The 27550-nt window shown below is 38.1% G+C and overlaps 1 protein-coding gene across 1 annotated transcript in view; it reads right to left on the minus strand.

Moving 5' to 3' along the window:
- The window catches only part of NEB (nebulin), a 214711-nt gene extending 195070 nt beyond the window's left edge, over positions 1–19641 (minus strand). The window contains exons 1-10 of the mRNA XM_019646509.1: positions 19565–19641; positions 18859–18943; positions 18256–18320; positions 14846–14887; positions 12821–13015; positions 10335–10442; positions 9754–9858; positions 8976–9080; positions 8171–8275; positions 3256–3360 (exon numbers count right to left, since the gene is read on the minus strand). Coding sequence (XP_019502054.1) covers positions 3256–3360; positions 8171–8275; positions 8976–9080; positions 9754–9858; positions 10335–10442; positions 12821–13015; positions 14846–14887; positions 18256–18291 — 801 coding nt within the window. The 5' untranslated portion in view covers positions 18292–18320; positions 18859–18943; positions 19565–19641. The remainder of the gene's footprint in view (positions 1–3255; positions 3361–8170; positions 8276–8975; positions 9081–9753; positions 9859–10334; positions 10443–12820; positions 13016–14845; positions 14888–18255; positions 18321–18858; positions 18944–19564) is intronic.
- Positions 19642–27550: the final 7909 nt, after the last annotated feature.

A 27550-nucleotide genomic window follows, 5' to 3' on the forward strand; every position in this document is an offset into this window, starting at 1 on the left:
ATATATATATATATATATATATATATATATATATATATATATTAAAACAAGATGCAAAACAAGAGTGGAAGACCACCCAGCCCCCTTATCCAGAGACCTTCCCCCACCTCTTCTTACCCCCTTCATGAGCCAAAGCTTGTTATTTCTCCCTCCACTCCCTCCCCTCCAGGGCTGAAATGAGTCAGGATAGAGGTGGACCTCAGCTCACTCCCGAGTACTCCCAAGTCTGGGAACCTGTTCACTGTGAGGCTGGAGCTTGTTAACTGCTGAGGAAGTTGGGGCCTTCCCCTTCATTTAGGGTAGGAGAGGAGTTGAAAAAATTAAGGTCTGCAGCTAGAGGAATCAGAGTAGAGAGAGGCTCTGCCAGCCAAGGGGCCTCACTCAGCATGTCTGGCAGTGAAGCCTGAGTGCCTGTGTGGTACACAGAGGTGGGTTCTCCACATCACAAGTCCATCATCTCCCAACCCCCACCCTAACCCTTCTCTCCAACTCTGTCATGTTTAGAGTCCATCAATGGAATCCTGGAGGCAAGAATCAATTTAACGTTTTCTAGGATTTTGTGTTCATTCACTTTACAGAGGGAAGTACATTATTAGGTCCATTACAAGCTCTGGGACACCATCTGTGGGCAAGAGGGTAACCACACATCCATAGATGTAGTAAGATTGCCCCACCAAACCATAGTCCCTCCTCCCCAGAAGTCAGCTGAGGGTGCTCTCATTGGGCCATAAATCAGGCATCTTAATGTCCTGCTTAACCACGTGGCGACCAGAAGTGTTATGAGGAGAGAGGAGAGCACATAGAGTGTTTCCTTTCAATTTTAGATCCTAGTTAGGTATCAGCTGGAAAGTCCAACCTGAAATCTTATATTTTCCTATTGTGGATCAGGAAGAAATCAGAGAGGCAGGCACAGAGAAACTAAAGGGGCTTCCCAGTGCTGCCTTCAGAACCCCACTTGCAGCTGGTTGTAGTGGGCATAGTTTCCTCTCCTGGAATGCCTGAATACATGGACAGCTCTGCCCTCCTGCCCATTGATGCTACAGCTACAAAGTAAGCTGAGCCAGGAGGAGGTGCTGGCATGTAGTTGATGGCTTTGGCCAAAGACAAAGGTGAGAGTATGAATTCTGACAGCTATAGAAAGGCTGGTAAACAGAATGTGACAGCAATATAATCATTACAGATACGTACTCATTATATGATATGAATGGGAGGCTGTAAGACAAAAGGATGGATCTGGGAGACATGATTCAACAAAGATAGGTAAGAGTTTAAATGCATGAGAGTGAATAGATAAAAGTGATTTGTACCTATTTTGGAGAGAAAGAAAATGATACTGAAGCATGGATCAAAGCAGCTTGACAGTGGGGAAGACTTCAAGAGAAAGGAAATGAGTCCCATATCTAAGTCACCTCTGGCAGCCCTACACTTCTCCTATTGGATAGTTTGTTGTTGAATGGGCTGCAATCAATAACAAGCATTTCTTCTCAATGTGACTGTTATTTGGGATGCACAACAGCCATTTGAACTTGGAAATGTGGGTAAGACTGGGATGAATAACTATCACCATGGCTGAACCTGGTGACCTTCATCTACAGCCATCATCCCCTTGGCTCATAGTGTTATTCCACAAGGGCAAACCCAGCCCTGGCAATACCTTCAAAATACCCAATGATGTCACCATATCCAACTGCAGTCCAATAGATATATAATGTAAGCCACCACTGTAATTTTAAATTTTCTGGTAGCCATCTTTTAGGTTGTAAAAAGGAACAGGTGGGAAATTAATTTTAATAGGATATTGTACTTAACCCAGTAGAACCAAAAATATTACCATTTCAACATTTAATCAATATAAAATTGATAAAATTAATGAGCTATTTTACATTCTTTTTGTTGTAAGTGTTCAAGATCTAGTGGCTCTATCACACATATAGGACTCTCCGTTCATACTGTCACATTTCAAGTGCTCAACAGACACATGTGGCTAGTAGCTACTCTATTGAAGAGTATAGCTCTAAACTAACTGGCAAGCCTGATTTAGTGACAGGCTGATTATAAGGGAATTTGAAAGTGATTGTTTTAATCACTTTCAAGTACCCATACTGCATACATACTCAAATAAGGTAAAAGAATGTTGTCTTGGTAAGATATTTTTTAAAATACGTTTTAAATAAAAATTTAAAATAGATTTATTTTTCTTTCTAAATGGCTATTCAAAAAGAGTTTTTTCTTTCAAAATGATAAATCATTCTTGCTCCCCAGTTTTGCCTACAATATCAACATTATCAGAAGGCCATCTCTTTATGGATAGTTCTAAAGTTAATTTCTGCTGAGCCCTGGGCAAAATTTCAGGTTCCTGGTATTCCTATTAGTGAAATTTTACTGTACTTACTAGATCTTTTATCCAACTAGCCCTTGGTTACATAGTTAGGTAGTAATGTACAATACCAGACATTAAAACACATCATTGAATAGACTTCATCATCCATAACTTTTCCTCCTTCTCCTTTACTAGAGATACCCTTTCCAAAAAAAAAAAACTACTTGAACATGATAGAAATCTTGAGGTTCCATCAAAATGTAAGCAGACCAAACTGAAACTCAATTCCACAAAGGGCAAAGAAAAGTATTTAAAAGCAGCAGTATCCCAGGAAAAAGTGGCCTGATTTGGACCAATTTTTAAAAAGGAATTTAACATAGGTCTATTCATCAGTTGAACATCTGCCTCTCTGCATTCTTCAAAGCTGCTTCACCAGCCTAAAAATAGGCAGGCCAGGCTGTTTTTCCAGCACCTTAAAAGTTGTTAGGTGCCCTCCTATGCCTGCCAAACTAAGCTTTGTCTGAGAGACCACTCATGCATTCTTATTTCCTTCAAGTGTGATCGAGAGCATAAAACTATATCGGGTCTTCATGCTGAATTAAAAAAATCAGGTCCTCTGTGGAAATGTGTGGTTACTTGGTTCTCTGTTAGTGTCACTTCCATAAGTGAAATGTCAAAGGATAGTAGAACATGAATTCTGTTTTCAAAATGCAGCATATTTATCAATCACTGAGTCATCGGGCTGGTTGAACCTTTAACACGGTTCCATGATGTTAATTGATATACTGCTTTTGCTGTAGCATTTTTAGGGTCACATGCAAAAATATTCAGTGTTTATGTTGCATCTTTAGGTTCATCTTAGTTACTTTTTCTGAGGGTTGACGTTATTAAGCAGAGTTTTCAAGGACGGCAGTGTCCCAGCCCTATTTACTTACCTTGCTCACTTGATTAGTCACTTTCTTGGCAAATTCTATATCTGGAGGATCTGGTAGAGGTGTGAATTTGGCTTGCTGTTCAGCAAGACCTTTTTTGTAGGCAATCTAACAAAATAAAAGGGATGCTCATGAGCCATGGATAAGTATTCTATGTCTCACATTTCATTTCTTGGCATTTTTTTTAAAAGATTATGTTTTCATCTTATTTGAAGTCTTGAACTTCAGTGTATCAAGTAACCATAGTTTATCCTTGTAGATGTTACATGGCCTTTCTCTCAGCATTACTGGTTATTTTTCCTTTTGAGTTTTCTCTTTTCTCCAAGACTATTGTCCTTAGATCTGTTTCCTTCCTTTCATCTCCATGTCATGATCTGCAACTAAAATTATTGTTTTAACCAGCATCCTCAACTCCCAACCTCTTGTCTTTACGTCACACCTGTTAACAAACTGCCAGCTCTGGATCAACTTAACCACACACTTCTGTTGTTCTTCTATCCAGGATGCTGAGTGTTCCTGAAGAAAATCGCACAACTCTATGGGTTGAGTAGTGATAACAGGATAAGCGTGGTTAATAGGTACACAGGAAGAAGGTACAGGAGAGGGAGAGGGAGTCTGTTGAACCCAAGCCTTTAGCTTGAAATCTATACACACCCACCCAGCAATATGTTCTGTGAACTACAGCTTGCTTGAGGCTCTGTGTCCAATACTCTGAATTTATCCAATTGCCACTAGTCTTTATTGAAGCTTGAACATCCTATTATGTGTCAGTCTCTACTGCTAGTGGCTCGTCTAAAATCTCAACACTGTCCTTAAGCCCCCAATCAGCTCCACCTTACCCTCAGCTTCCTCTTTCGTAAAGAAAGGTTACGCACTTATTTTGCTCCATACTCATCCCTGCCTCTCCCACCCCTCCCTCACATGACTCAGAGGAGAAGCATCCTTTGCAGGGCATGAGTCAGACACTCAGGGTACTTTTCCTGCCAGCAGCCCTCTGTACCTAACTCTATCAGTCTCCCTTCCTCTTGCTTACATCTTCAACCTCTCCCTCCTCATTAGCTCCTTTCCTTCTGCCTATAAAATACCTCCCTTGCCTTAAAATAAGTATTATGTTCATTAATCATGCATCCCCTTCACTCTTTTTCTTCGCTACTGACTCCTCTGGCTTTTCCATCCACCATTCTTGGCCCCTGCCTCCCTAACAATGCAGAATATTCATAGATCCCCAGGCACATGCAGCCCTGTTATATCTCTGGACTTCATATATGCGGCTCCCTTTCTCCGGAATGCCCCAACTCCACCTTCTCCCCATTTGCCTGCAAACTACTGCTCATTCTCCAGGTCTCAGGGCAAGCTCAGTTTCCCCTCCTGTACCGTCCCTGACTCAATGATCTTCTCTGGGGATCTCACTCAACTTAGCTCTTACCTCCTTTAAGGGAATTCTCAGATGACACTGACACTGGCTGCTTATATGTCTGTCCCTAACTGTGAACTCTGGGATGGCAGAGAATATATCCTCTCATTTGGGAAAGCTTGTGGCCTGCACAGTACCTGACTAAAGCAAGGGTTCAACGACTGATTTCTGAATGTGTGGTTTTCACACTGAAGTCATCAGGGCAAGTCTGAAGAGGAGAACCATCCACCCAATTCTTCCATCACTCAACTCTGAGACTTCCACAAATTATTTCTCCTTCCATGTGGTAGTATTCTTATTTATAAAGTAAAAAGATTGTATATAATTCCAAGGCCTCATTTTCTTCATGCTTTAGCCAACTCCACCTGTATCTTATCTAAACACTATCTACTTAGTGCCTATAACAAAAGCTTGTGTGGACATTAAATCAATTGGGATACAAAGACAAAATTTAAAATGTATTCATTTAATTAGACTGCCTAATTTCTTTTAAATAAGTGAAGACATTTTAGGCATAAGGCAACCTGTAATTTTCCATGGTTGGTTAAATCCTGAAGGAGAAAGCAACATCCTGCCAGGAGAAACGCTTATTAAATAGGACATCCCGTCAAGAACTTTCAGAGAAATCAGGTCTAGAAGTCCTAATTTCTAAGGAACCTTGGTCAGAATTCTGTCTAATTAGAATTCTTTGCTCTGGATTCACTTAAAGACTCTCTTAGTGTTTGCAAAGCCTTTGGTCTCTACTTAGATAATAAAGAAAACATGATAATTAGGGTTAAGAAAAACTCAGGAAGAAGGGACAGGAGAGGGAGAGGGAGCCTCTGAGTCCAAGCCTGTAGCTTGAAATCTACACACTTCCCCAGTGGTATATTCTGTGAACAACAGCTTTCTTGGGGATCTGTGCCCAATAATTGTAGAAGTTCATGGAGCTGACAACAGCATTAATAGGCATGCTGGTAATCCGATCCTTAGTGCATACTTGGTTTGCAATAAAAATGAAAGCAGACCTTAACTGCCAAGCCTTTCTGAGGAAAGCAGGGAAGACTGTACTTCATTAGTATAATTCTCTTTCATTATGTCTTTTATTAAGGTATTTCCAAAAATGTGGTCAACTTTAGTTGTTCAAAGTCCACAGCACTAGAGTAGCATGGAGGTAACCGTTCCTACCTCCACTTTACAGATAAAGGGAGACATTAGGAGATAAGTGTCTTCTTGGAAACCTCTCCCTGGGCTTACATGACATGTATTTCTTGGTTCCCCTTCAACTTCTCCATCCGTCTGTCCCTTTATTCTTTTGCTGGCTCCTTTCCAGCTGTCCTCAGTGTGGGCGTCCTCCAAGGCTCTGCCCTTGGCCACACACTGTTCTGCCTCCCGCATACATTTTCATGTCTTCAGCTGTCACTTATATTCTGATGACTCTCAGATATTCCTCATCTCACATTTATGCCAAAGCACTAAATTTCTAATTTGTTCATAGGATGTCTAGTTCTGAGTGTTCCTTCCATTATCTCAACTCTCTCTTTCACTAATACATTTTTACCAGTTATACCATTATACACTCGGACTGCCAGTCTTGGTCATAAACTCATCTGTGTCTCTTTTCGCTCTTTTTGTCTCCAATATCCATTGTCCCTGTCATCCCTCTGATCCATCTATATTACTAAAATAGTCTTCTATAAATTATCACGATTTGTCCTAGTCCTAATCCACCATATTGCCCATCAAAATGTCTCCAGATTCTACTTTTATTGTGTAATAAGATTTCTCCAAAGCCTTATGATGCCTCTTATTGACTACCACGTCACGTCAAAGCTATTTTGTCTGATTTTCAAGGTCCTGCTGCAAGTTTCTTACAAGTGCTGTCCTAATTCAATGCCCATAGCATTCACTTTCTTTGTTCCCTGAAGCCCCAGACTCATTTCTCCTCTGTCCCTACCTGAAATGCCCTTCCTGTTCCTCACTGCCCATTCCCCCAGAATCACCACTTCCACACGCCCTTTTCTGATTACTCAATGTATCCTGTCTTTCTCTTAGCAAGTATTAGACTGCAGGGTTTATTGGCTTGTTTGTTTTAACTGTTTTCTTTTGGTTTAATATATAACACTTTCATCTGACCAGCTTGGTTCGAAATTCTCAAGAGAAAGGATAAAAACTTCTTGTACTTTTCTGTCCTGTCAGGTATGAATGCATAATGGTCTTTCAGTAAATAATTATTGATCACTTGATAAAGGTCACACAATGTTATATATTCATGAGAGACAGAACCAAAAAGCTAATCTTAAAGAAGAAGCAGCAGGTCCCTACACATTAAAATAGGTGCCATGCACTAGATGGCCTTAGAATGTTGTTACATCCTCTTTAGTTCCTAACTTATCCCATGGAAGGAGAAGAGTATATCTGTGCCATACTTTAACAAATTACATGCAAACTAGGATAGCAATTATGTCTACTATATTTGCAGGTGATGTCAAGTGAGAGGCAATAAAAATTAGACCTCAGATCTTGAATACACCATCAATCAGTTATATATGATTTCAGTTCAGGGTAAGATAGAATCCTAAAATCCATCAGAAGTAAATCCCAATAAGTCTTAAGATGCCAATTGGCTTAAGTCCAGGGATCTAGCTGACACTGAATGAAAAATAACTTGTCATTTTATTATACAGTGCTCTCCTGAAGACTAAAGCAGTAGTCTTTGAATTTTCAACATGGCCCCTAGCAAATCCTGGGGCCAAGAAATAAAGTACCTCAAAACAAGGGCAAGGGCTGGGCCTATGCGGGTTCTGTGCTGCTGCTGCTGCTTTCAACCCTAAGGACGGTAATTAGGCCTTCGACGTTTCTCTAATATTTTAAATGTCTAGGATACTATAATTCTGGCCAGTGGGACCACTGATGTTTTGCTAACCCTGAAATATCCTCTATGTACACCAGTGGCAAGAGCTCTTTGTGAGATAACTTCATACACATATCTGGACAAGTGCGTCTGTCAGGCCCCCCAAGCAGGAAAAGGGGGACACACCACAATTCAGACTTCATAATTAGGACAGCAAATCAAAATCTTTCTCTAACATTATTCACTTAATAAATTTGGGAAGGTGGCTATGATTCCAATAGGTCTTAAAAATGCCACTCTATTGTACAGAAAAACTTCAACTCCAGCCAAGGGGACACAGGGGGCATGCTCTAGTGCAAAGGACATTGGTCTTGGGATTACAAGACCAGGCTTCTAGTCTGAGCTCTGCCGCTAATTACCTATGTGATCTTATACTCAAGTTGTTCACCTATGCAAAAAGGGGATTGGACAAAATTCTATTTAATATAAATTCTAAAATCTAATTTAAATTAGACATAAAAAATTATAATGATTCTAGATCAATTTCTCTGCAATAATGATAATAACAGGCATTTAGTCTGTCTTAAAGAATTGCAATGGACATCTGACCAGAGGAATAATTTGAGTTGCCTGATTCCACACAAAAACGGTGCTGATTGCAGTTCACTTACATCACTAAGAGCTTTCTGGGCTTGGGCAACTCTCCTCAGCTCCGGGCTGTCATTATATGGGTAAAACAGACTTTTGTCTGCTTCCCAGTCTTCAGTGTACAGTTTCTAAAGCAGAACAAAGTTAAAAGTTGTGAGAAAGTGAAATCACACTTACATGAAATACATACTTTTCAATTAATTCATCAATGGCATAAAGAACTCTGGGTAAGGTGAGAGCAAAGGTAAATGGAACTCACAGATAACCTCTCCCTTTCCATCCCATCCAAGTCATATTTATTAATAGCTTCTCCTGATTCTCATGACAAATCTTATTTAGAGAAGGACGATGTGTCTGATTCTGTTTCCTCTCCGCTCTGTGACTTTACCTGCCTCCTATAGCAGAAACTACCGTAACGCAAGTGTAAACAGCCAGGAACTACTTAGTGTAGTTTCTGCCATAAAATAGACCTTTAATAAGAGTGATAGTCAGGAACATCTAACGTGTAGCAGAGGGTCTACAGAGGAACTGAAAATATTACTTTGTGGGTCTCTAGAGCTGGATCTCAGATGCATCTTTGTTCACCCCACACACTCTTTTCCCAGGTTGTCCAAGATCCTGATAGGATCTTCCCCCTCTACTCTGCCCAAGAACTCTCTTCTCAGTTCCTCCTTCCTCAGTTCCTGCAGCCCCACATGCCTCAAGGCTACTCACAAAAAAATTGGGGAACCGTGTTTCAGATTATCAAGAGTTTACTGAGTATTCCACTAACTGATGTGGTGAGAGGACAGAGGAGGATGGAAGAGGTGACAGAGCAGGGGCCCTTACCTTACTGAACAAGGCTGTGTTCTTAACGGCGTGGACAAGTTCAGGGGCATCAGGGGGAAGCAGGTACTTATCCTTGGTGTCTTCCCAGTTCTGCTTGTATAAAACCTAGACAGAAAGAAGAGAAGACTGTGGCTTGATGTCTCCCCCAAGAGCACGAGGACTGAGAGAACAAAGGAGACTATTGTGAAGAGTTTTTCAGAGGGGTCAGTGTGTCACTAGCATCCATTATGAAAACGCTGACCATGTCCACATCCCATAATACTGTTCCCGCATTAGTAAGCTTTCACTTGTAAAGTCTGATTTTTGTAAAACTCGGCCGTGATTCTGATTCTCTACAGATTCCTTTCAATGGTTGCAACCTATCAGTCGTTGGCTGAATTTAGATGATAGATGTGTTTTTGACTTACATGTATTTTTAAAACATGTTTTTAATTAGTTCCCTACATTTGAAATTCGGAATTTATCATAAAAATTCAGCTTCTAACTTCTTTAAAAAAAATAAGCAAGAGACTCTGGTGACACTGGGACTACATTCTGTACAGCAGCTGCCTGGAGCCAAACTGCAGGGCACGGGGTGTCCAGTTAACCGTGGCTCCTATGGGCCACTCCAGTCATGTGTGCAGCCTCCCTGACATGTGTGAGCACTAGAGCTCACGAGGCCTGCGACTCCAGTGGGACTGGTGAGCAGGATCAGGCCCGCCCAGCTTTCGCCTCTAAGGCCAGGCAGAGGGGATACACATTGTATGTTGTATGCTGGCCATCCATAGCATGACCTTACCTTACTGACTTGCTGCGACACTTTCTTTGCATGTTCAACGTCTTTTGCTTTTTCATCTACGTGACAGATTGTTTTAGCGACATTGCCATCCATTCGATACTTAACCTGCAGAAATAATGCACAATTGGGGTTCACGGCAGGCATAATCATGTGAGAACAGTAAAGAATATAACCAAAGAGCATTGACCCAATCACTCTACGTCTGCATCTTAAAGCAAAGTTTCTTCATTTTAGGGAGAAAACTGTGATCGCCAGAAAGCTGCACAGCGTCTGTGTTTACTGCTTGTCCGCTTTCGTGGCCAAATCTCAGTTCCCCTATGCTCCAGCATGGAGGGCCATGGTGAGCTGGAAATTCCATCTCACATCACCAATTAAGATGAGTTTTTAAGTGAAACTTTTAGAAGCCTCTTTGGGTTCACATTTAGAGCAACATAATCTGTGGTCGATGCTTTCTCTCAATTTCTGGACTGGCTCAGAGTAATTCAACCCCCTATTCTCTCTACACCTATTTAGAACCCACAATTCCCAGTGGTAGGTATATTTTTGAAATGTCTGTTTTTCATTTTAGCAACGTAGCCCACCTCACTAAGTTGATCTTGTGCTTTCTTGATTCTGCGAAGTTCTGGGGTATCGGCTGTGATGGTAGATGGCTGTCCTTTTGCTTTCTCATAGTTCTCCTTGTATTTATTCTGAAAACAATATAGATATTAGTGCAAAGCCTGATAAGACAGCAGCAAAAATTTCAGGCAATGCACTCATCCCCATCTGATAAAAAAAAATACTGCAAGTTATAACAATTATCAGTTATAATAGCATTCATTTTGTGCCCTACCCTGATTCTCAGCAAACACTAAAATAGATTTGTTAATTGCTCTTCCTAAACACAGTTGTATAATGGAGACAGTAGAAACGTTATTACAGACTATTGTCTTGGAAATGCTCTAAAATGATTCTTTCAATGTGTTTATTGTCTGAGTGCACACATAAAAAGCTTGAACCTTAATAATTTTAGAAAATAAATGTAGAAAAATTGAGTCAAGTGTGAAAAGATTTGATTGCCATACAATGAAAAAATATTCAATTCAAAAGTTGCAGCTAAATCTCAGTGGTGTGCATAACTGTGACAGCAGCTGAATCAATGGAAAGTCTAAATTATGGAGTATTGTGAAAAGAAATGCAATTTTATTATTTCTTCTAAATGTACAATGAGTTCTTGCCTTAAAAATAATGTGCATAACTTATCATTATTAATGTTTCAAGAGTGCTCTTGAAGTGAAGTAGTCAACAATCTAAGTTATATTATTGATTTAGTTACTAACCTCTTTAAAAATATTATAAACCTTTGCCAACATTCTGTTCAGCCTATCAGAAATTCTAAGATAGTAGTGTCTACATTAATGAGATTTTACAGTAATGAATTGACCAAAACATTTCTATCTTTGCTGAATATTACAGTGATAAAAGAGGCAAGATAATCTTGTTTTTAGAAATCTAAGTCTCAGAAGCCTATGTTTTAGATCATTCAAGAATCTGGGGCCAGCCGAGTGGCTCAGTTGGTTAAGAGCGTGAACTCTGAGCAACAGGGTCACCAGTTCGATTCCCACATGGGCCAGTGAGCTGTGCGCAAGCTGAGCTACTGTTGAGTTGCCAATAGGTGGCAGGATGGCTCAGCTGGTGAGAGCATGTGTTCCTAACAACAAGGTTACAGGTTTGACTCCCGCATGGAATGGTGGGCTATGCCCACCTGCAACTAAGATTGAACACGGCACCTTGAGCTGAGCTGCCCTGAGCTGCCAATGCACAGCTAGATGGCTCAGTGGTTAGAGCGTGCGCTCTTAACAACAAAGTTTCTGGTTCAACTCCCGCTTGGGATGGTGGGCTATGCCCACCCACAACTGATATTGAACACTGCGCCTGGAGCTGAGTGGTTGCAAGCTGCCGTCAGGTGGTCGGATGGCGACAGGGCTTGGGAGCTGAGTTAGCTGCTCCCTCCACAACTAAGATTAAAGGACAACAACTTGGCTGTTCCTTTTCCCCAATTCCCCAACACTGTTCCTCTTCTCCAATTCCCCAATAAATTTCTTTAAAAAAAAAAAATCTAAACTAGAAATTTTCCAAAAAGTCCCTAAGAGTTAACACTCAGCCAAAAATGAATATTTACTGGCCAAACACAACAGGATGCTTTTGACATAAGCATTAGTCCTATATAGTCAAAATGTTCCCTGAGATACTTTTCATTTCTTCAAGCCTCTACAGGACATGCAGTCAGGCTACCTAGTGAGCCCTCAGCCCACCATGGACAATGAACAAATTAGGTCCATTCAAATGGGTCTGAATCTACCAATCAGTGTAACTTACAGAACTTGAAGGACCAGGGACCATCAAGGGCAGTGTTTCCTAACCTGGACTGCACATTAGAATCACCTGAGCAGCTTTTAAAACTCCTCCTACACCAGCCCCAACCCCAGGCTGATTAAACCATAATAGCCCGGGCTTTAGTAGTTTTAAAGCTCCCAGGGGATTCTAACATGCAGCCACAGTTCAAAACCACTGTTGTAGGGTGCAAATATTCTGGTCCTCAATTTCAGATGAGTTCTGAGTCTAATCCTGGTTTTCTAAACTACGTATTCTTCTTCATTATCCATCTCTTAGAAACCTTTCCACATACTGTTAGCTGGTCTACTTAAGAGACATTCTGCTCAGACATAGCTTAAATAGATGCTATTTAGCTTCCGTGAACTGATTTCAACTAAATCTATATTTATGATTTTATTATTCTAGATTGGCTAACCAGCAGTGACTAAATACCAGTACATGATTTGTAATTGGCCTTATACTTAGTTTGCAGTAATAATTTCAATAAGGATGCTTTCCTTGATGGCACAATCATACAAATAAATTACAGGAAATGACAACTCGAGACTCACAAGAGTTTATATTTCTGCAAACTAAGTTTTGCCTCATACAAGGTTGAGAAACAAGACCCAGCAAGCATCCAAAACTGAGTTGGTTGAGATCAGTAATTTCTCCACAATAAACCAGATTAGAAGAATTGTTTGAAACTTACTGTGCTAAAGAGAGCCTGCATTTTTTGACTGTGTGCAATGTAGGGGGTCATGAACTTTGAAGAGTCCACTTTCTTCCTGATAACCTTCTTCCTCTCCCCCGGCTTTGCCGGTTCTGGCTGGGCCAGCGCTGGTTTGGAAGGTTTTGATGGCTCATAGTCAGTTGTCCTTGTAGTTTCATAGATTTCTGTTATTGTCTGAAAATTTGACATGCGGTTCAACATTGTTATAAGAGTAAAAACTGTGATACGCATGATCTTGATATTCTGACTTTAAGTCAGACTTACATTCCTGGTGTTACTTCTCCATAACTAAAACAGGTCAAAGCAGAAAATCACATTATCCATTTGAAAGCACATTCTAGTACATAAATCTTAATGCTGATTGTTTAAGGTTGCACTGAGTAGAAAGGCTACTCTTTATTCATTTGTAACATTGTCTTAAAATTCCATTTGCAGAAAGAGAAACACTTTAAGGGAAGCTAAAAATCAGAAGTAAAATATTCTTAAACATTGAAAAATCTTCTTAAATTGTCTGGGTTAAAATAGAAGCAACTTTAGGATCAGAGAACAAAAGATTAAGACAAACAAAACTCAAGTTCTTGACTTTAATATTAACTTTTAAATAAATCTAAGAAGTTGGTTGCTTATTCTTCAGGTATGTAGACATTCTCTTTTGTATTATGAGACAAAGAATAATAAACTTAAAAAAATGAATCACATCAATATTACAAGTAATTACCATTCTCTTGGCTTAGTCAGTTAATTAATGTGAACTGGAGTGCCATTTACACTAATAAATGCTTAGGAGGACAAGAATAATGATGACAATGTAATGGGGTAATTACCCTCACAACAGTCCAATGTATGTGGTAGGTGGGAAATTACTGTTTCTTTCAACAAGTTGTAGTGAAAGAAACTAAGGCCTAAAGTTTGAGTCTAGTCCAAGGTTAAAATAGCACACAATGTAATATACAGATGATGTATTATAGAATTGTACACTTGAAACCTATGTAATTTTACTAACCATTGTCACCCCAATAAATTTAATTTTTAAAAGTCAACCCCAATAGAGATCAAAGGAATGCAAATTAAAACAATAAGATACAAAATAATAATAATAATAATAATACTGTATATGAGAAAAGAAGATAAGCAGCCAAATCTTCAATCCATCTCATACTGTAATTTCCTTCACAGCTAATACCACCTGTATCAAAGGAATAGTACTAATCAATTTTGAAAAGAGAAAGCTAAGTAATAAGGAAACTGTATATCTATGACAACTTCCCCTAGTGTTGTCAGAGCATCACTAATAGTCTCCTTTCTGCTCATTATTAATGATGAATGGTTGACCATGAGAAACTAACCAATTTACAGTATCTACAGATGTTAGTTTCCATGCAGTCACAGGCTGTCTGAGTAGGCTTTAGGGTTAGCCATCCATACCAGTGTTTGTCGTGCTTAAGAGAAACAGCAGAAAATGAAGCATGCATGAGGCATTTCATCTTGGGGGGAAAAAAAGTTCCAACTTGGAATATTGATGAGAATGGCTTTCTCAGAATTCTTATGTGCTAAAATCCAAGTAGCATTTTATGACACCATCAAGGACAAAGGAGGCACCATCCTTGTTGGCCAAGATGGTGCCCCACAAGTTACAACTCTACACAATAAAACTGCTGGTTCCCATGCAGATCATAAGTTCAAGCCCATCCCTTTACTGCAGTCAGAGTGGTGACAGCCACTGACATTACTCTAATTAGCACCACCTACACCAAACATACCACATGGGCAATGGGGGAAACCATCCGGCAGCCATCTTGGATATGCTGAATAGCAAAAAGGGTGATAAAACCTGACAAATAGGTAACATTTATTCTTGTCCCACCAGCTGCTGAGCACACATTGGTGAGTGATCCTCCCTCAGAGTCTCCCTTTTGCCAGTTCTGTGGCCCTGGGAGTGTGAGAGAAGGCCCTTTTCCTGCTTTAAGGAGCATACAGTGCATGCAGGCGTGTGCTGGGTCTTACCTCACCCGGCACCTCTTCATAGACAATCTCCTCTGTGTAGTACTATAAATAGAGCACAGACTTATCATCATGAGAACCAAAGCAGAAATCACCCCTCCTCTGCCTCAGCTGAGCCACTTGTGTTGTGTCACTAGCCCAGTTGGTTTGCTATATCTGTGGGACGGAAGTAGCTGAAGGAGCCTGTTCATATGTTGGACCCCATTTTAAATTTGTGAAACTTCAGGGAAGCTGAAGCGAATGAATGCCATCAGACTGGACAAGGAGATGTCGAGTAATGAGAAAGGGTCTGAGGCTGCTTATTAATCATGGGATGCTATTTTACTTCAGACACGTTACTTTTTTTTCTCCTGGCACCCAAAGTAGAATTTGCTAAGAAAAGAGTAAAGTAACCATATATCTTGAATGTGTAGGTTGGGCAGAGAAGAACTGTGATACAACTTACAGTTTGCTGATTAACAATAAAACAAACAGAAAGCTCACTGTGAATAAAATTTTTAAGTGGATTGTATCATGGAAATAATAGACTTTATTATACACCTCTCAGTCAACCCTCTACCATCCTATCAATAAGAAATAAGAGTTTCTTCTGAAGTGATGGATGAATCCCTTCCAATAGCATGGTAGTCCTAAAAGGGGTGTCCTAAGATGAAAATTCACAAATGCCAAGGGGAGAAGGAAAAAATGAGAAGATTCTCATCACCAAATATGTGAAAGTTAGGCAGCAATTTGCCACTGATGGCTCTGAGGTGCCTTCAGGCTGGACCTGAAATCAAATCTACTTTTGTTCTACTTCTGACATCACCAGCAATAAATAGACACGGGTAGGAACTGGCTGACATTTTGTTTCAGATGCATAAAGAGAGTGGAATCCTGCCCCCTGCATCACCCAGCAAAGCTGGGTGAACAGGAGGAAAGACTGGTTTAGGCCAAAGCCTACAAAGAAAGGGATAAAAATGAAACACTAGACTCATTTTTCTCAATCAACAAGATGGATAACATTTTATGCTTCATTTTTATTTTCTCTGCCTCCGAAACATATACTCAGGGAAAGGGAAAAACACTGAATGCAAAATTTCCCTCAGTGGCCTTTCTTCTTCTGCTCTTGGTTCAGTGAACCCTCAAACATTATTTAACCATTTCAATAGGCCACATGCTCTAGTTCACTTGCAGTAAAATTACTATAAAACTTGCCTAAACTCTTGAACTTTCTTTGCTCCTGTACTTTTTTTTTTTAATGTGAAATCTAATTCCATCTCTGTGTCTTTATACATAGCAACAGAAGTCACAAGCTCTTACAGGACACAGAATTTCTCTTTTACATGCTTGTGTCTTCATCACATGGAAAATATCATTAGGACATTTTTAAAAATACTGTTTGATGCTGATCCACATGGAACTGTTCCTCTGGCCACACAAACATCAGTAAATTGAGAAGAAATATTAAACTAAAATGAATGGTTCACAACTGTTTTAAATTTTGTGAGCATCCAAGTAAAAACAGCTCTTTGGTAGCCATCCAACTTTACCTTTGCTGGCCCCTCACGGCTGGTAAATATATTTTAGAAACAATCCTATAAAAAAGGCAACACTATTCAAATGGTTGGCATTCACTCATATGCCAAATCTCACTTTTTTAAAAGAGCTTTGCCACTAATTAGATAGTACATCCTTGCTTCTTTTCCTTTTTTTCCAAGTTTGTTTACATCTGAGTAGAGAGTGACAGTACAATTTTATTTAGATTTCCAAGGTCCCTAGGGCATATATTATGAAAGCTAATTCCTGTCTGTTTTGTGTACTGTTGCCTGACTATTTTCTCGAATCTGCCATGATCCCATTTTCATGTCATATTTTTTGAGGTCAGAGAGACCTTGGTTCAACACTCTCTGGCAGGAAGTCTATTAGTTTAGCACCTGCTGGTCAAACCCAGAAGCAGTAATGGAAACAAAATGGCAAGGATGAAACGCCTAAAAATAGCCCCCCTCCATTATTATGACATCTAGTTAAATCAATCAAGTCTAGCATTAAGGACAACTTCCAGTGGCCGATGAATACAATTATTTTAAGAAAGTCAAGGGATATTTAAGTTGGAGGCTAAAAAGTATTCCTGGTTTTACCATCATAGGGAAGGCAATTTAATTTATAATTGTGTTAGTGTTTGATAGTGATTATTCAACCCTTTGGGACACATAGAAAATTGCACACTAGTGATAATTTTGACAATTGAAGATGTGGCCTGTGACATTTAAGCCAGAGAATTTGAAGGTTATATTATATAAGATTCATTCTGGGGTTTTTAAAAAAACATATATCTTTCTGTAATACAAGCAATTTTATTTGTAGAGCAAAATAAAATTTTCTTCATCTAAATATAGACTGGCTCATAAAATAACCTTCCAAAGACAAATTTTGGCACTTTCATTTGGAATTTGATTCTGGTTAGCTCTTAAAGTTAATTTCATTCTTTTTAAAAAGCACAGATTTTCAAAACTGCCTCCAAGTTCACATATGTATTTAGAGCATCATCATTAATTGGTAATTATTCAGCACTTTCAGATTCAGTGGCAGTATATTTATATGGATGTGAAGCTAAAGGCAAGAACTGGTAAAGAAAATCATAACATGATAAAAAAATATATCAAATGAATATAAAATAAACAATTGACAATTTTGTAAAATATGTCCAACACCCACCAATAATCTGGAGGGAATTTTTTTAAGATGGCCTGCTCTTTTTCAAAATTCAAATGCAAAAGCTAGTTTTGTTCCCTTGGGTAAATACAATGAAGTCGGTGGGAAAGTGTGGCTCCAACTGTCACATAGGAGCATCATGAGTTTAGTTTTATATGTGTGTGTCTGCACACATATATCCATGTATATAAAAATCTCATATAAGCATATAATCTCATATATATTATCCTGAACACTTAATTCATATCACCCTATAGATAACCAGCTGGTTGAAGCAAAAAGTAGCTCTATCTGTATGCAGACACTATGACATAGAGTTCTGTTTCCAGAATGTTCTCTTCATCTTCTCTGTCCCTTTGATCATGGGCGTTGGGAGGTGGGGAAGAAAGTAGTTTTAGAAGAAAAATTAAAACCTACCTTTACCCCACACTTTGTTGTGTGTGTGTGTGTGTGTGTGTGTGTGTGTGTGTGTGTTTTGTGTGGGTTTTTTTTTTGAGAGTTCAAAGAAAAGGAAAAATGGGAAACAGTGATATGTCTTTTCAAGCCTAAATCCCACATATTATAGTGAAACTGAACATAAAATATTCTTTTCTATGCTCTAATGATGACTCTTTGTGAAGTTATAGTAGACAATGTAGTTTTCAAATGATTAATTCACCTACACTGCTTTGATGGTTGCTACACAGAACACTTTGCTGTCAGAGTTGGGTTTTCCATCTTACCTCCACCACCTCCTCATATTCTTCATCGTCTGCCATTTTCTCGGAGCAGTAGTGGCACCTACAAACTTTTCATATTCCAGACAAATGAAAATACGTTAGCATCTATCCCCAGGACTGAAATCATCGTATAACATTATAAAAATAGACTTTGAAATGTATCCTTTCTGTGTCTTTATGTATGTTTGCAGGGTACATGAGAGAAGGCATTTCAGATACAGGTCTGAAAAACTGAAGCCTCAAATTTTTGTCTCTGGATTCCCTCAGGAACATGTTGGGTATTGGCTACGTGTAGCTATGATCAACTGAGCTCAAGTTGCAAATGGAAGTTAAGGTGAGGGAGTGAGAGGGTTTGCATTCAAAGGAACAGGGTATTTAAATGTCCAAATACTTGGAGAGAAACATTTTCAAACAAAAATTTTAGCGAAAGGAAGGTCAGCTCAGCTTTCAGAAGCAGTTGAAATTTTGCCCTGTAGCACCCAATTTCTAAGAGGGTTGCCTTAGTTTTCTGTACGCTCTAATAGATGGTACACAGTATATCTTATGCTTCAAAGGAGAACATGTAAAAATAAATCCGTTTATAGAGTTTAAAAGGAAAATAGAAACCTCAAGGCAATGGAGTTATTTTCTTTCCGAACACCATTGGCTTGTGTAGGTTTTTCTCTTTCGCTTCTGTAGCTCTTGTTCAAACCTGGAAAATAACAAAGTTTTGAAGCGTTGACTGAAGTACGTATAAAACTGTGGGTCTTTGGCCTAAGCTTCTAATTCAGGAAACAAACGAAAGGATCTCCCAAGGCCTTGTCAGTTTGACGCCAGAGAGTGGAACTCTCTCTTGGTAAACGTGGATGATGACTTGGAGCAGCTGTCTCTTCACCCAAAGATATTTGCCATGTAAACCAATACCCGGCCATGGCTGGTTTTGTTAAGCTAGCGAAACTGCCACTCCTGAAGCAAATGAAGCCCAGTAGAAAAGGATAAATGTAGGAATGTAGAATACAGATCCTTTTTCCTACTAGTATATTTAGAAGAAAAAAAAATCAAAGGCAAAAAAAGACAAAAAAGACTCTGTTGGACAAGAGAACCAACTCAGGCAAGCAATAAATTGGTTAGTATAGGACTTGACTCTAACCACATACTACATGTCAGATGTTAGTAGAGCCCGAGTAAGGCAATGGGGTGACAGACTTGCCTAGTCATCGTTTCCATCGCTAATTTCCCCAGCTATAACCCAAAAGTTTGGAAAGTACTTCAAGGGAAGCTGTGGAACATCTCCTGAAAAAACATGACAGAAAAAGCCATGAACTGGCCTTACCTTCAATCTATCAATAAATTTTCTCAGCAGCAAAGCCTCTCCCAACTCTCCCCTCCTGAGAACCCCAGGCAAGAGCCAGCGTGCGGCCTGGGCTCCGAATTATCATGTGGCAAGAGCAGCCAATCAGATCTTAAGTTGCTCAAATTTCAGAAGCTAAATATACTGAGTGATCTTCTGAAAACCACCTGTTCATCAATTCCACTAAAGGATAAAGGGTAACAAATTGCTGGCTTAGAACTATTCAAATGTAATGAAATTTTACCTAAATTACAGAATATGGGATTCAAATTTACCTTAAATCTCTTATTTACAACAAACAGCCTTGTTTAATATCGTATTTGTGTAGAAGAATTTAGGAGAAAATAAGCATGATTTTGAGGGGGTTAGACCCTTCTGTAACTGCTTTCTTTACAGCATTTGTCCAATCTTCACAGGTAAACATGCCCACTCTCGTACAGCTCACCAGGTGAGTTACAGGTAAGTTATAGGTGTTGGTGTGAAAGAAACAGAGGAATAAAATCCAGAAAAAATCAAGTTGGTAAAAACAATTTTTAAATATGTAATAAAGTGAAGTGGTAGGTGAAAATATTTGATGGTGACACTAGATAAGATACTCACAGCGTGTAATTAGAGGAATTAGGCCCCATCGTTTTCCTATTGTATTGTTAAATGGGGGTGGGGGAGGGGTGTGCCAAGATCATGTGCATTATCTTCTCCCTCCCTAGGGAAGGCTAGCTGCTAGGGATACAGTGTCTCTCATATGTAACTGGGTTACCGATTTTCTGTTTACTCAGATGGCTCCTAGAAGCAAAGTGTGAATACAGGCACAAAAGTGTTCAATTTCTGAACAGCAACAACAGATAAAATGGAAATCCGTATCAGTAAACTACTTGAAGAAAATGTTCAATTAGGCAAGGCAAAATGTAAGACATTGGCTTTGTAAAAACTATCTGACAATTTTCTACCTGAAGACAATTTTCACTGATTTAATCTCTCTCCACTCCTCTGTACTAAGGCAAAAACCCTATAGGTCAACCATATTGATTTGATATGGATTTGAGACCAAACATATTGTAATAGTTCCTTTTTAGTTAAATGTTAGGAAGTAATCTCATGTTTCAAACATACGTGCCTCTCCCTCTTCCATGATTCATATTGTGGTAAATAGAGTTTAACATCATTCTGTCATCTTTACTAATTATGCCTGTTCATTTGGTATGTTTTCCAAGGGTTATGTGTATAATATGAGAGCATTCATTTGGTTCCTGCATACAAGAAGAATGTGACTTACTACTCATTATGTGTTTTAAAAGATGGTGTTAAAGTGAAAAATAATACAAGCCCCATTTTTTAAAAACATATAGTACAAACTTATATAAAATAAAAAATAAAGTCTAATGCTAATCTGGAATTGTGCCTGATAGGGATGAAACAGCAGCTCTATCTATTTGTCTGGCTTACCTATGACCTCTTCTGGGGAAGAAGAATAAATTAACACCCTGATTTATCAGTAGGTTTTTATCACATGCCTTGCACATAGTAAATGTTCAACAAATGTTGGCTATTATTATTTTCAAATTATTACCATTTTTTACATTTTAATAGAGTCCTCACTCTTTACTCTGTGTTAGACTAAAACACCAAAATACTGCAAAGCTTCTGAAATCAGATATTAGTTAGTTTAAGAATTTACGAGTCATTAGGGGTTTGACTAGAAGCCTGTATAACTGACTAAAAGCAAAGCAGGGTACAGTTCAGTGCCAATAGCAGAGCCACAAACAATGCTTTTCTAAAGATCCAAGTATAGACAATGAAATATTACTAGGGCATAAAAAAGAATGAAATCTTACCATTTGCAACAACATGGATGGACCTAGAGGGTATTATGCTGAATGAAATAAGTCAGACAGAGGAAGACAAATACCACACGATCTCACTTGTATGTGGAATCTAAAGAACAAAATAAATAAACAAACAAAACACAAACTGTTGGTTGCCAGATGGGGGCTGGTGCAAAGGGATTAAGTAGTTAGAAAATAGTCACAGCGATGTAAAATACAGCATAGGGAATACAGTCAATAATATGGTAATAACTATGGAAGGTGTCAAGTGGGTACTAGACTTATCAGGTGGATTACTCTGTAAATTATGTAAATGTCTAACCACTATGCTATCTATACCCGAAACTAATGTAAAATAGTATTGAATGTCAACTGTTATTAAAAAGAAAGAAAGGGGCTGGGCGAGTGACACGTTGGTTAGAAATTGGCTTGGGACCCCAGCTCTGAGCATCAGGGCCCCAGTTCGGATCCCACATGAGGGCCAGTGACGCTGTGCCCTCTACAGCTAAGATGGTGAACAATAGCTCCACCTGGAGCTGGGCTGCTGTGAGTTGCCAGCATCAGAGTAGGCTGTGTGGGGCTGGCTGGCAGCGGGCATGAGCTTTTGTGAGCTGTCATGAGCCACCATGAGCAGCCGTCCAATGGCCAGCGAGAGACTGCCTCACCTAGGAATGATATTGCCAACATGGGCCAGTGAAACAACATCCTCCACAACTAGACTGAAGAACAAAAGGACAACAACTTGTCTGTTCACCTCCCCCAATTCCCCAATAAAATCCTAAAAAAATAATAATAATAAATAATAAAAAGAAAGAAAGAAAAAAAGAAAGAAAGATCAAAACATAGAAGTGTTATGTCTGGGGATCAGAAGCGATCTGATGTGGAAGATGGCATTGTAACAGTTTTTATTGTTGCAATTTATTTGATTTTATGAATTATTTTAATCAAATTATATATGCACATCGTTTAAGAATCAAATAGGTGACAACATGGATGGATCTTGAGAGTATCATATTAAGCAAAATAAGTCAGATGAAAAAAGACAAAACCCATAAGATTCCAAAATTTCAAGATTCATATGGGGAATATAAAACAGAAAGCAACAAATGAACAAACTCATAAACACAGACAGCAGAGTAGTGGTAACCAGAGGGGGAGAGGGGGATGGGGAAAGGATGAAGAGGATAATTTATGGTGATGGAGTGAAATTAGACTCTGGGTGGTGAGCACACAATGCAATACACAGATGATGTATTATAGAATTGTTTACTTGAAACATATAACGTTATTAACCAATGTCATCCCAATGAACTTATAAACAAAAGAATCGAATAATTTTGCAAGGCTGGTTACTAAAATCAATGAAACCTATCCCCATTGTTCCTTTATTTTTCCTTCCCTGGAGACAATCATTTTAATTCTTTTGGCTGAGTATTTTGTTATCTATTAACAACAATATATTGTTACCTCTACACACTTAACAAAGAGTCCATATTGTTTTTTTCTGATTTTTTTCAGTCATAGGCATTATCTGTGACATTCCCACCTTCGAAGATGAGTTTATCTTTCTTTCATAAAATCTCCTACTCTCATGAGACACAAATCTCATTTCCCATCCCTCTATCCACCGCCCCCCCCCAATAAATTTCTATTTATGGAATTCAGAATTCAATGCTTACATTATTATGACTAGCAAAATGCTATTTATAGCTGAACCCCATATATTATGACTATTTTTCTTGTCCTGCTCAAGGGTTAATTTTTCTGGGAGTTGATAGTTCTCTTTCCCCTCTCCCCTGTCCCCTCTCCTCTCCCTTGGCTTAATTTTTCCAGAGAAGTAGTATTCAATGGGCTTTTTTGCAATGATGGAAATGCTCTGTAGTAGCCCCATTTAATATGGTAGCCACTAGCGACATGTGGCTACTGAGCGTTCCAAATGTGACTCGTGTGACTGCAGGACTGAGTTTTTGTATTTTTTATTTAATTTAAACTTAAAAAGTCACATGTGGCTGGTGGCTACAGTGTTGAGCAGAACAATTCCAGACATTTATCACTAACTACCTCAAACTTTCTAAATCTGCTCTTGGTATTTTCAAAGACATCTTACATCTCTCAGGGAGACTTTTGTTTCATTTGGACTAGTTTCCTCTGTAGCTGGTGCTTGGCTCGCATCTTGATTCGCCTTCACTGTCATTCTGGAGATTATGCATATTACAATATGAAAATTCCAATTCCTTTATTTAACTAATATTTGATGAATATTTACAATGTACCAGACAGTGTTCTAGGTACTTCCCTCACACAGTAGGCACCACTAACTGACTAAGCAATATTCTCCACTTCTTGCTTATTAACAGAATCACAGTTTAGTTTGGAACAGAAATATGTGCATTTAAAAAACCCATTCCTTAGGACAGCCAGTTAGCTCAGGTGGTTAGAGCGCAGGCTCATAACACCAAGGTTGCCAGTTTGATCCCCACATGGGCCACAAAGCTGCACACTCCACAACTAGATTGAAGACAGCTATTTGACTTGGAGCTGATGGGTCCTGGAAAAACACACTTGTTCCCCAATAAAATCCTTTAAAAAAAATTTTTTTTTTAATTTAAAAATCTATTCCTCCTCAGTTCCCTAAAAGTGACACAGTTTGCCAGGAAGATTTAAGTGTAATTTTAGGGAATAAGGCTTCTGGGGATGATATAATTTTACGAATGAGCAGGGTCAGATTGAGATGGCATGTACTGTTTTCCTCTTGCCATTTGTCCCTTCTCTATTTCTGGAATTCAGATCTAATATCTGAGGCAGAGCAGCCATTTTGAGACTATGAGGGTGTATGTCATACATTAAGAATGGTAAAGCCAGAAGGAGCCTTACCTTTAATGACTTCTTTAATTTTTATATTTTATAGGTATTTTATAATTAAATAAGTTTAATATATAATTGTACCAATAATTATATTGTGATTATTTTAAATTTTCCTGCATATTTTATATTAATTTGTTCTATTTTGCACTTTACCAACTATAAAGTTGGTTTTTTTCATATGTTTATTGACCATTTGTGCCTTTTATTGTGTATTTCCTGCCCACATCTCCCCTCCTACATTGATTTATTGGCATTCTTAATATATTACAGATATTAGCCATTTGTCTCCTGTATATGTTGTGAATATTTTCTCCAAGTTGTTTGTGGTGTTTGTGGCCATGGAGATGTTTTCAATTCATTTGCAGTCAAATATAGTAATCCCTTCCTTCCAGTTTTGATAGTACTTATTGAATGAACTGAATTTGAAATGCCATTTTTAGTATATATTGAATTAATCTATATGTTTGTTTCTAGAGTCTAATTTTTTTCTTTCTGTGTTTTTGCTTACAGTTTTTAGTTTATTTGATTTTGTTTTTATTGTGAAGTGTAATATACAGAAAACTATATAAAATGTATGTGTATAGTTAAGCAAATGGTGGTAAAGTGAGCACCCATGTAACTACTACTCAAGTACAGACAGGTCATCTCTATTCTGACCCCGATAGTAATGATTTCCTTGTTTTTATTTTGTTTTATCCCCTCTGTTTGCATTCCTCAACGATATAGTTTAGTTTTGTCTGTTTTCAAAGTTTATATAATATTGTAGATTAACATTACATACAATTTTTGTAACTTAACTTTTCCCTTAATATTGTATTTATTTATTTTTATTATTGCATAATAGTCTATGTATGACTACACTTCTACTTATCCATCCTACTGTTGAGGGGGAATTGAATATTTCCAGGTTTTTTCAATTAAGAACAAGATGAAATGAACATTCTTGCACATGTATTCTGGGGCTCATAGACAATTTGATGATCTGAATATGTTAAGTAAAAGTGGAAATTATCTTCAATTTTATTAAATAATGATACCTGTTTTCCAATGTTGGTACCACTTTATATTCTCATCAGTCATGTATCTTCCTAACCTGGCCACCACTTAAGATTAAGCTTTCTAAATTTTGCCTATCTGATGGATGTGTAATAGTATAATTTCGTGGTTTTAGTTTGCACTTCCATGATTGCTAGTAAAGTTGGACTCCTTTCTATATGTTTATAGACATTTGGGTGTTTTGTAGTTTTTTTTGAGCAGTGTCTGTTTAATTCTCTTGCTCGTTTTTCTGTTGAGTTGTTGGCCTTTGGCTCATTGATCTATAATCCCTCTTTATTCTAAATACTAATTCTTTGGTGATTATTGTGGTGCAAATATCTTCCCCTTTTCTGTGTCATATCTTTTCATTATTTGCATACTGACGTGGGATGAACAGGAGTTCTAAATGTTCATGTGGTCAGCTTCATCAATCTCCTAATTTGTGACTAATGCTTTCAGTTAAAAAAAAAAATCCTTCTACCCCAAGGTCATGATGGTCCTACTAAAAGTTTTACAGTTTCACTTTTCACATTTAAGTCTTTTATTTACATGGAAATATTTTTATATATACTGTGAAGAAGATATCTAATTTTATTTTTTTTAATATTATTAGCCAATTGTGCCAGCACCTTTTTAAAAAAATTCCATTGTTTTCACCACTGGATGAAATTCCTCCTCTGCTATCAATCTTATCCAGATAAGTATGAGTCCTTGCTGGGTTCCCGCATCCTATCCACTGGTCTACTTGTCTATCCCTGCACCAATCCACACTGCTGTAATTCTGTAGCTTTATGATCATCCTCCCATCTTATGTTTTCTCTTTAAAGAGAGTTTTAGCTTTTTTTTATTAGGGATAGTCTATATAAATTTTAGAAACAGCTTATTAATTTCCCTAAAAAGTGTAGCTTCTTTGTTCAATTAATCCATTTGATGTTCCTAAGTCAGTATCACATTAGTGACTGTAGGTCTTTAGTATGTTTTGATATCTGTAGGGCAAGCTGCCCCATTTTTCTAAACTTCTTTTGGCTATTGTTATACTTCTGTTATTTAGAAGTACTAATAACTAGCTTATCAAGTTCCACAAGAATTATCCTTGGATTTTCTTTTTTTTTTTATAATTACTATTAATTTGTAGATTTATTTCACAAGAATTGACACTTCCATTATGTAATCTTTCTATCTATTGATAGATCCTTTTTAACATCCATCAGTAAAGTTTTATGGTTTTCTTTATATAGATCTTGCACATTAAGTTGTATAGGTGTATTCCAAGGTATATTAAAGCATTACTTTCATTGTAGATTAGATTTTGTGTAGCATTTTTAATGTATACTGTTTATCAAGTTTCTTTTTATTGCTATTATTGATTTCTCATTTACTATTACTATGAACTTTTTCATAAAATTCATTAGGATTTTGAGAAATGTAAAAATAAATGTGTGTGCTCTGTTATCTTGAATCCAAAGCATGGACATAACATTTTGAGTGAATTTTGGAGAGGACTGTAAGAGCTGGAAATGACAGGGGAAGGGGCATGCCAGAATTAGTAGATACTCTGAGCAATTGCGTAGGGTGGGAAAGTGTGTGGCCTGGTTGGGGAATGAATATTCATCTGGTTTAGATCAAGTAAGGAATATGGAGAGAAGCAATGAAAAACTATAAAGTATAAGCTATGCTATGGAGGACCCTGAATGCCTAGCTAAGTGGTAGGAAATGGCATATTCTGACATTGTTATATTGCTATTCTCTTCTATTATACATAGTGTAGAGCTTTGAGCCAATCAGACGTTAGCAAAGTAGAATTACATCAACAACACACATTTTACAGTATACAATTCAATATAATCAATTGTGAAGCAGGCCAATTCAGTAACACAGCAGGATATATAGATATGAGTAAAAGCTTTCTCAAATTATCAAACCTCCCAGGTATTGTCTGCTTTCTAACATCCATGTCAAACACAATAAGTTTCGCCAATGTCACCCACTCATTCTTCTGAATACTCCTCCTATCTCCTTCCACTAATGTTCCCTAAAATCAGACCCCATGAAAAACACATAAACATGGAAAAGGGATATTTTAAAATGTTAGGTTACTCTTGGACCCATTTCTAGCTTTCTTTTCTCCTGCTCCTGTTTTCTTCTATGACTTGGACATAAGGTTATCTTCTAAGTGACCTCTTCATTAAGTTGTATTGCTTGGAGAGTTCTGACTTTGAAGCAGCATGTCTCTTGATCTCTGCAT

This window comes from Hipposideros armiger, unplaced genomic scaffold, assembly GCF_001890085.2.
Source record: "Hipposideros armiger isolate ML-2016 unplaced genomic scaffold, ASM189008v1 scaffold_104, whole genome shotgun sequence".
NCBI classification, from domain to species: domain Eukaryota; kingdom Metazoa; phylum Chordata; class Mammalia; order Chiroptera; family Hipposideridae; genus Hipposideros; species Hipposideros armiger.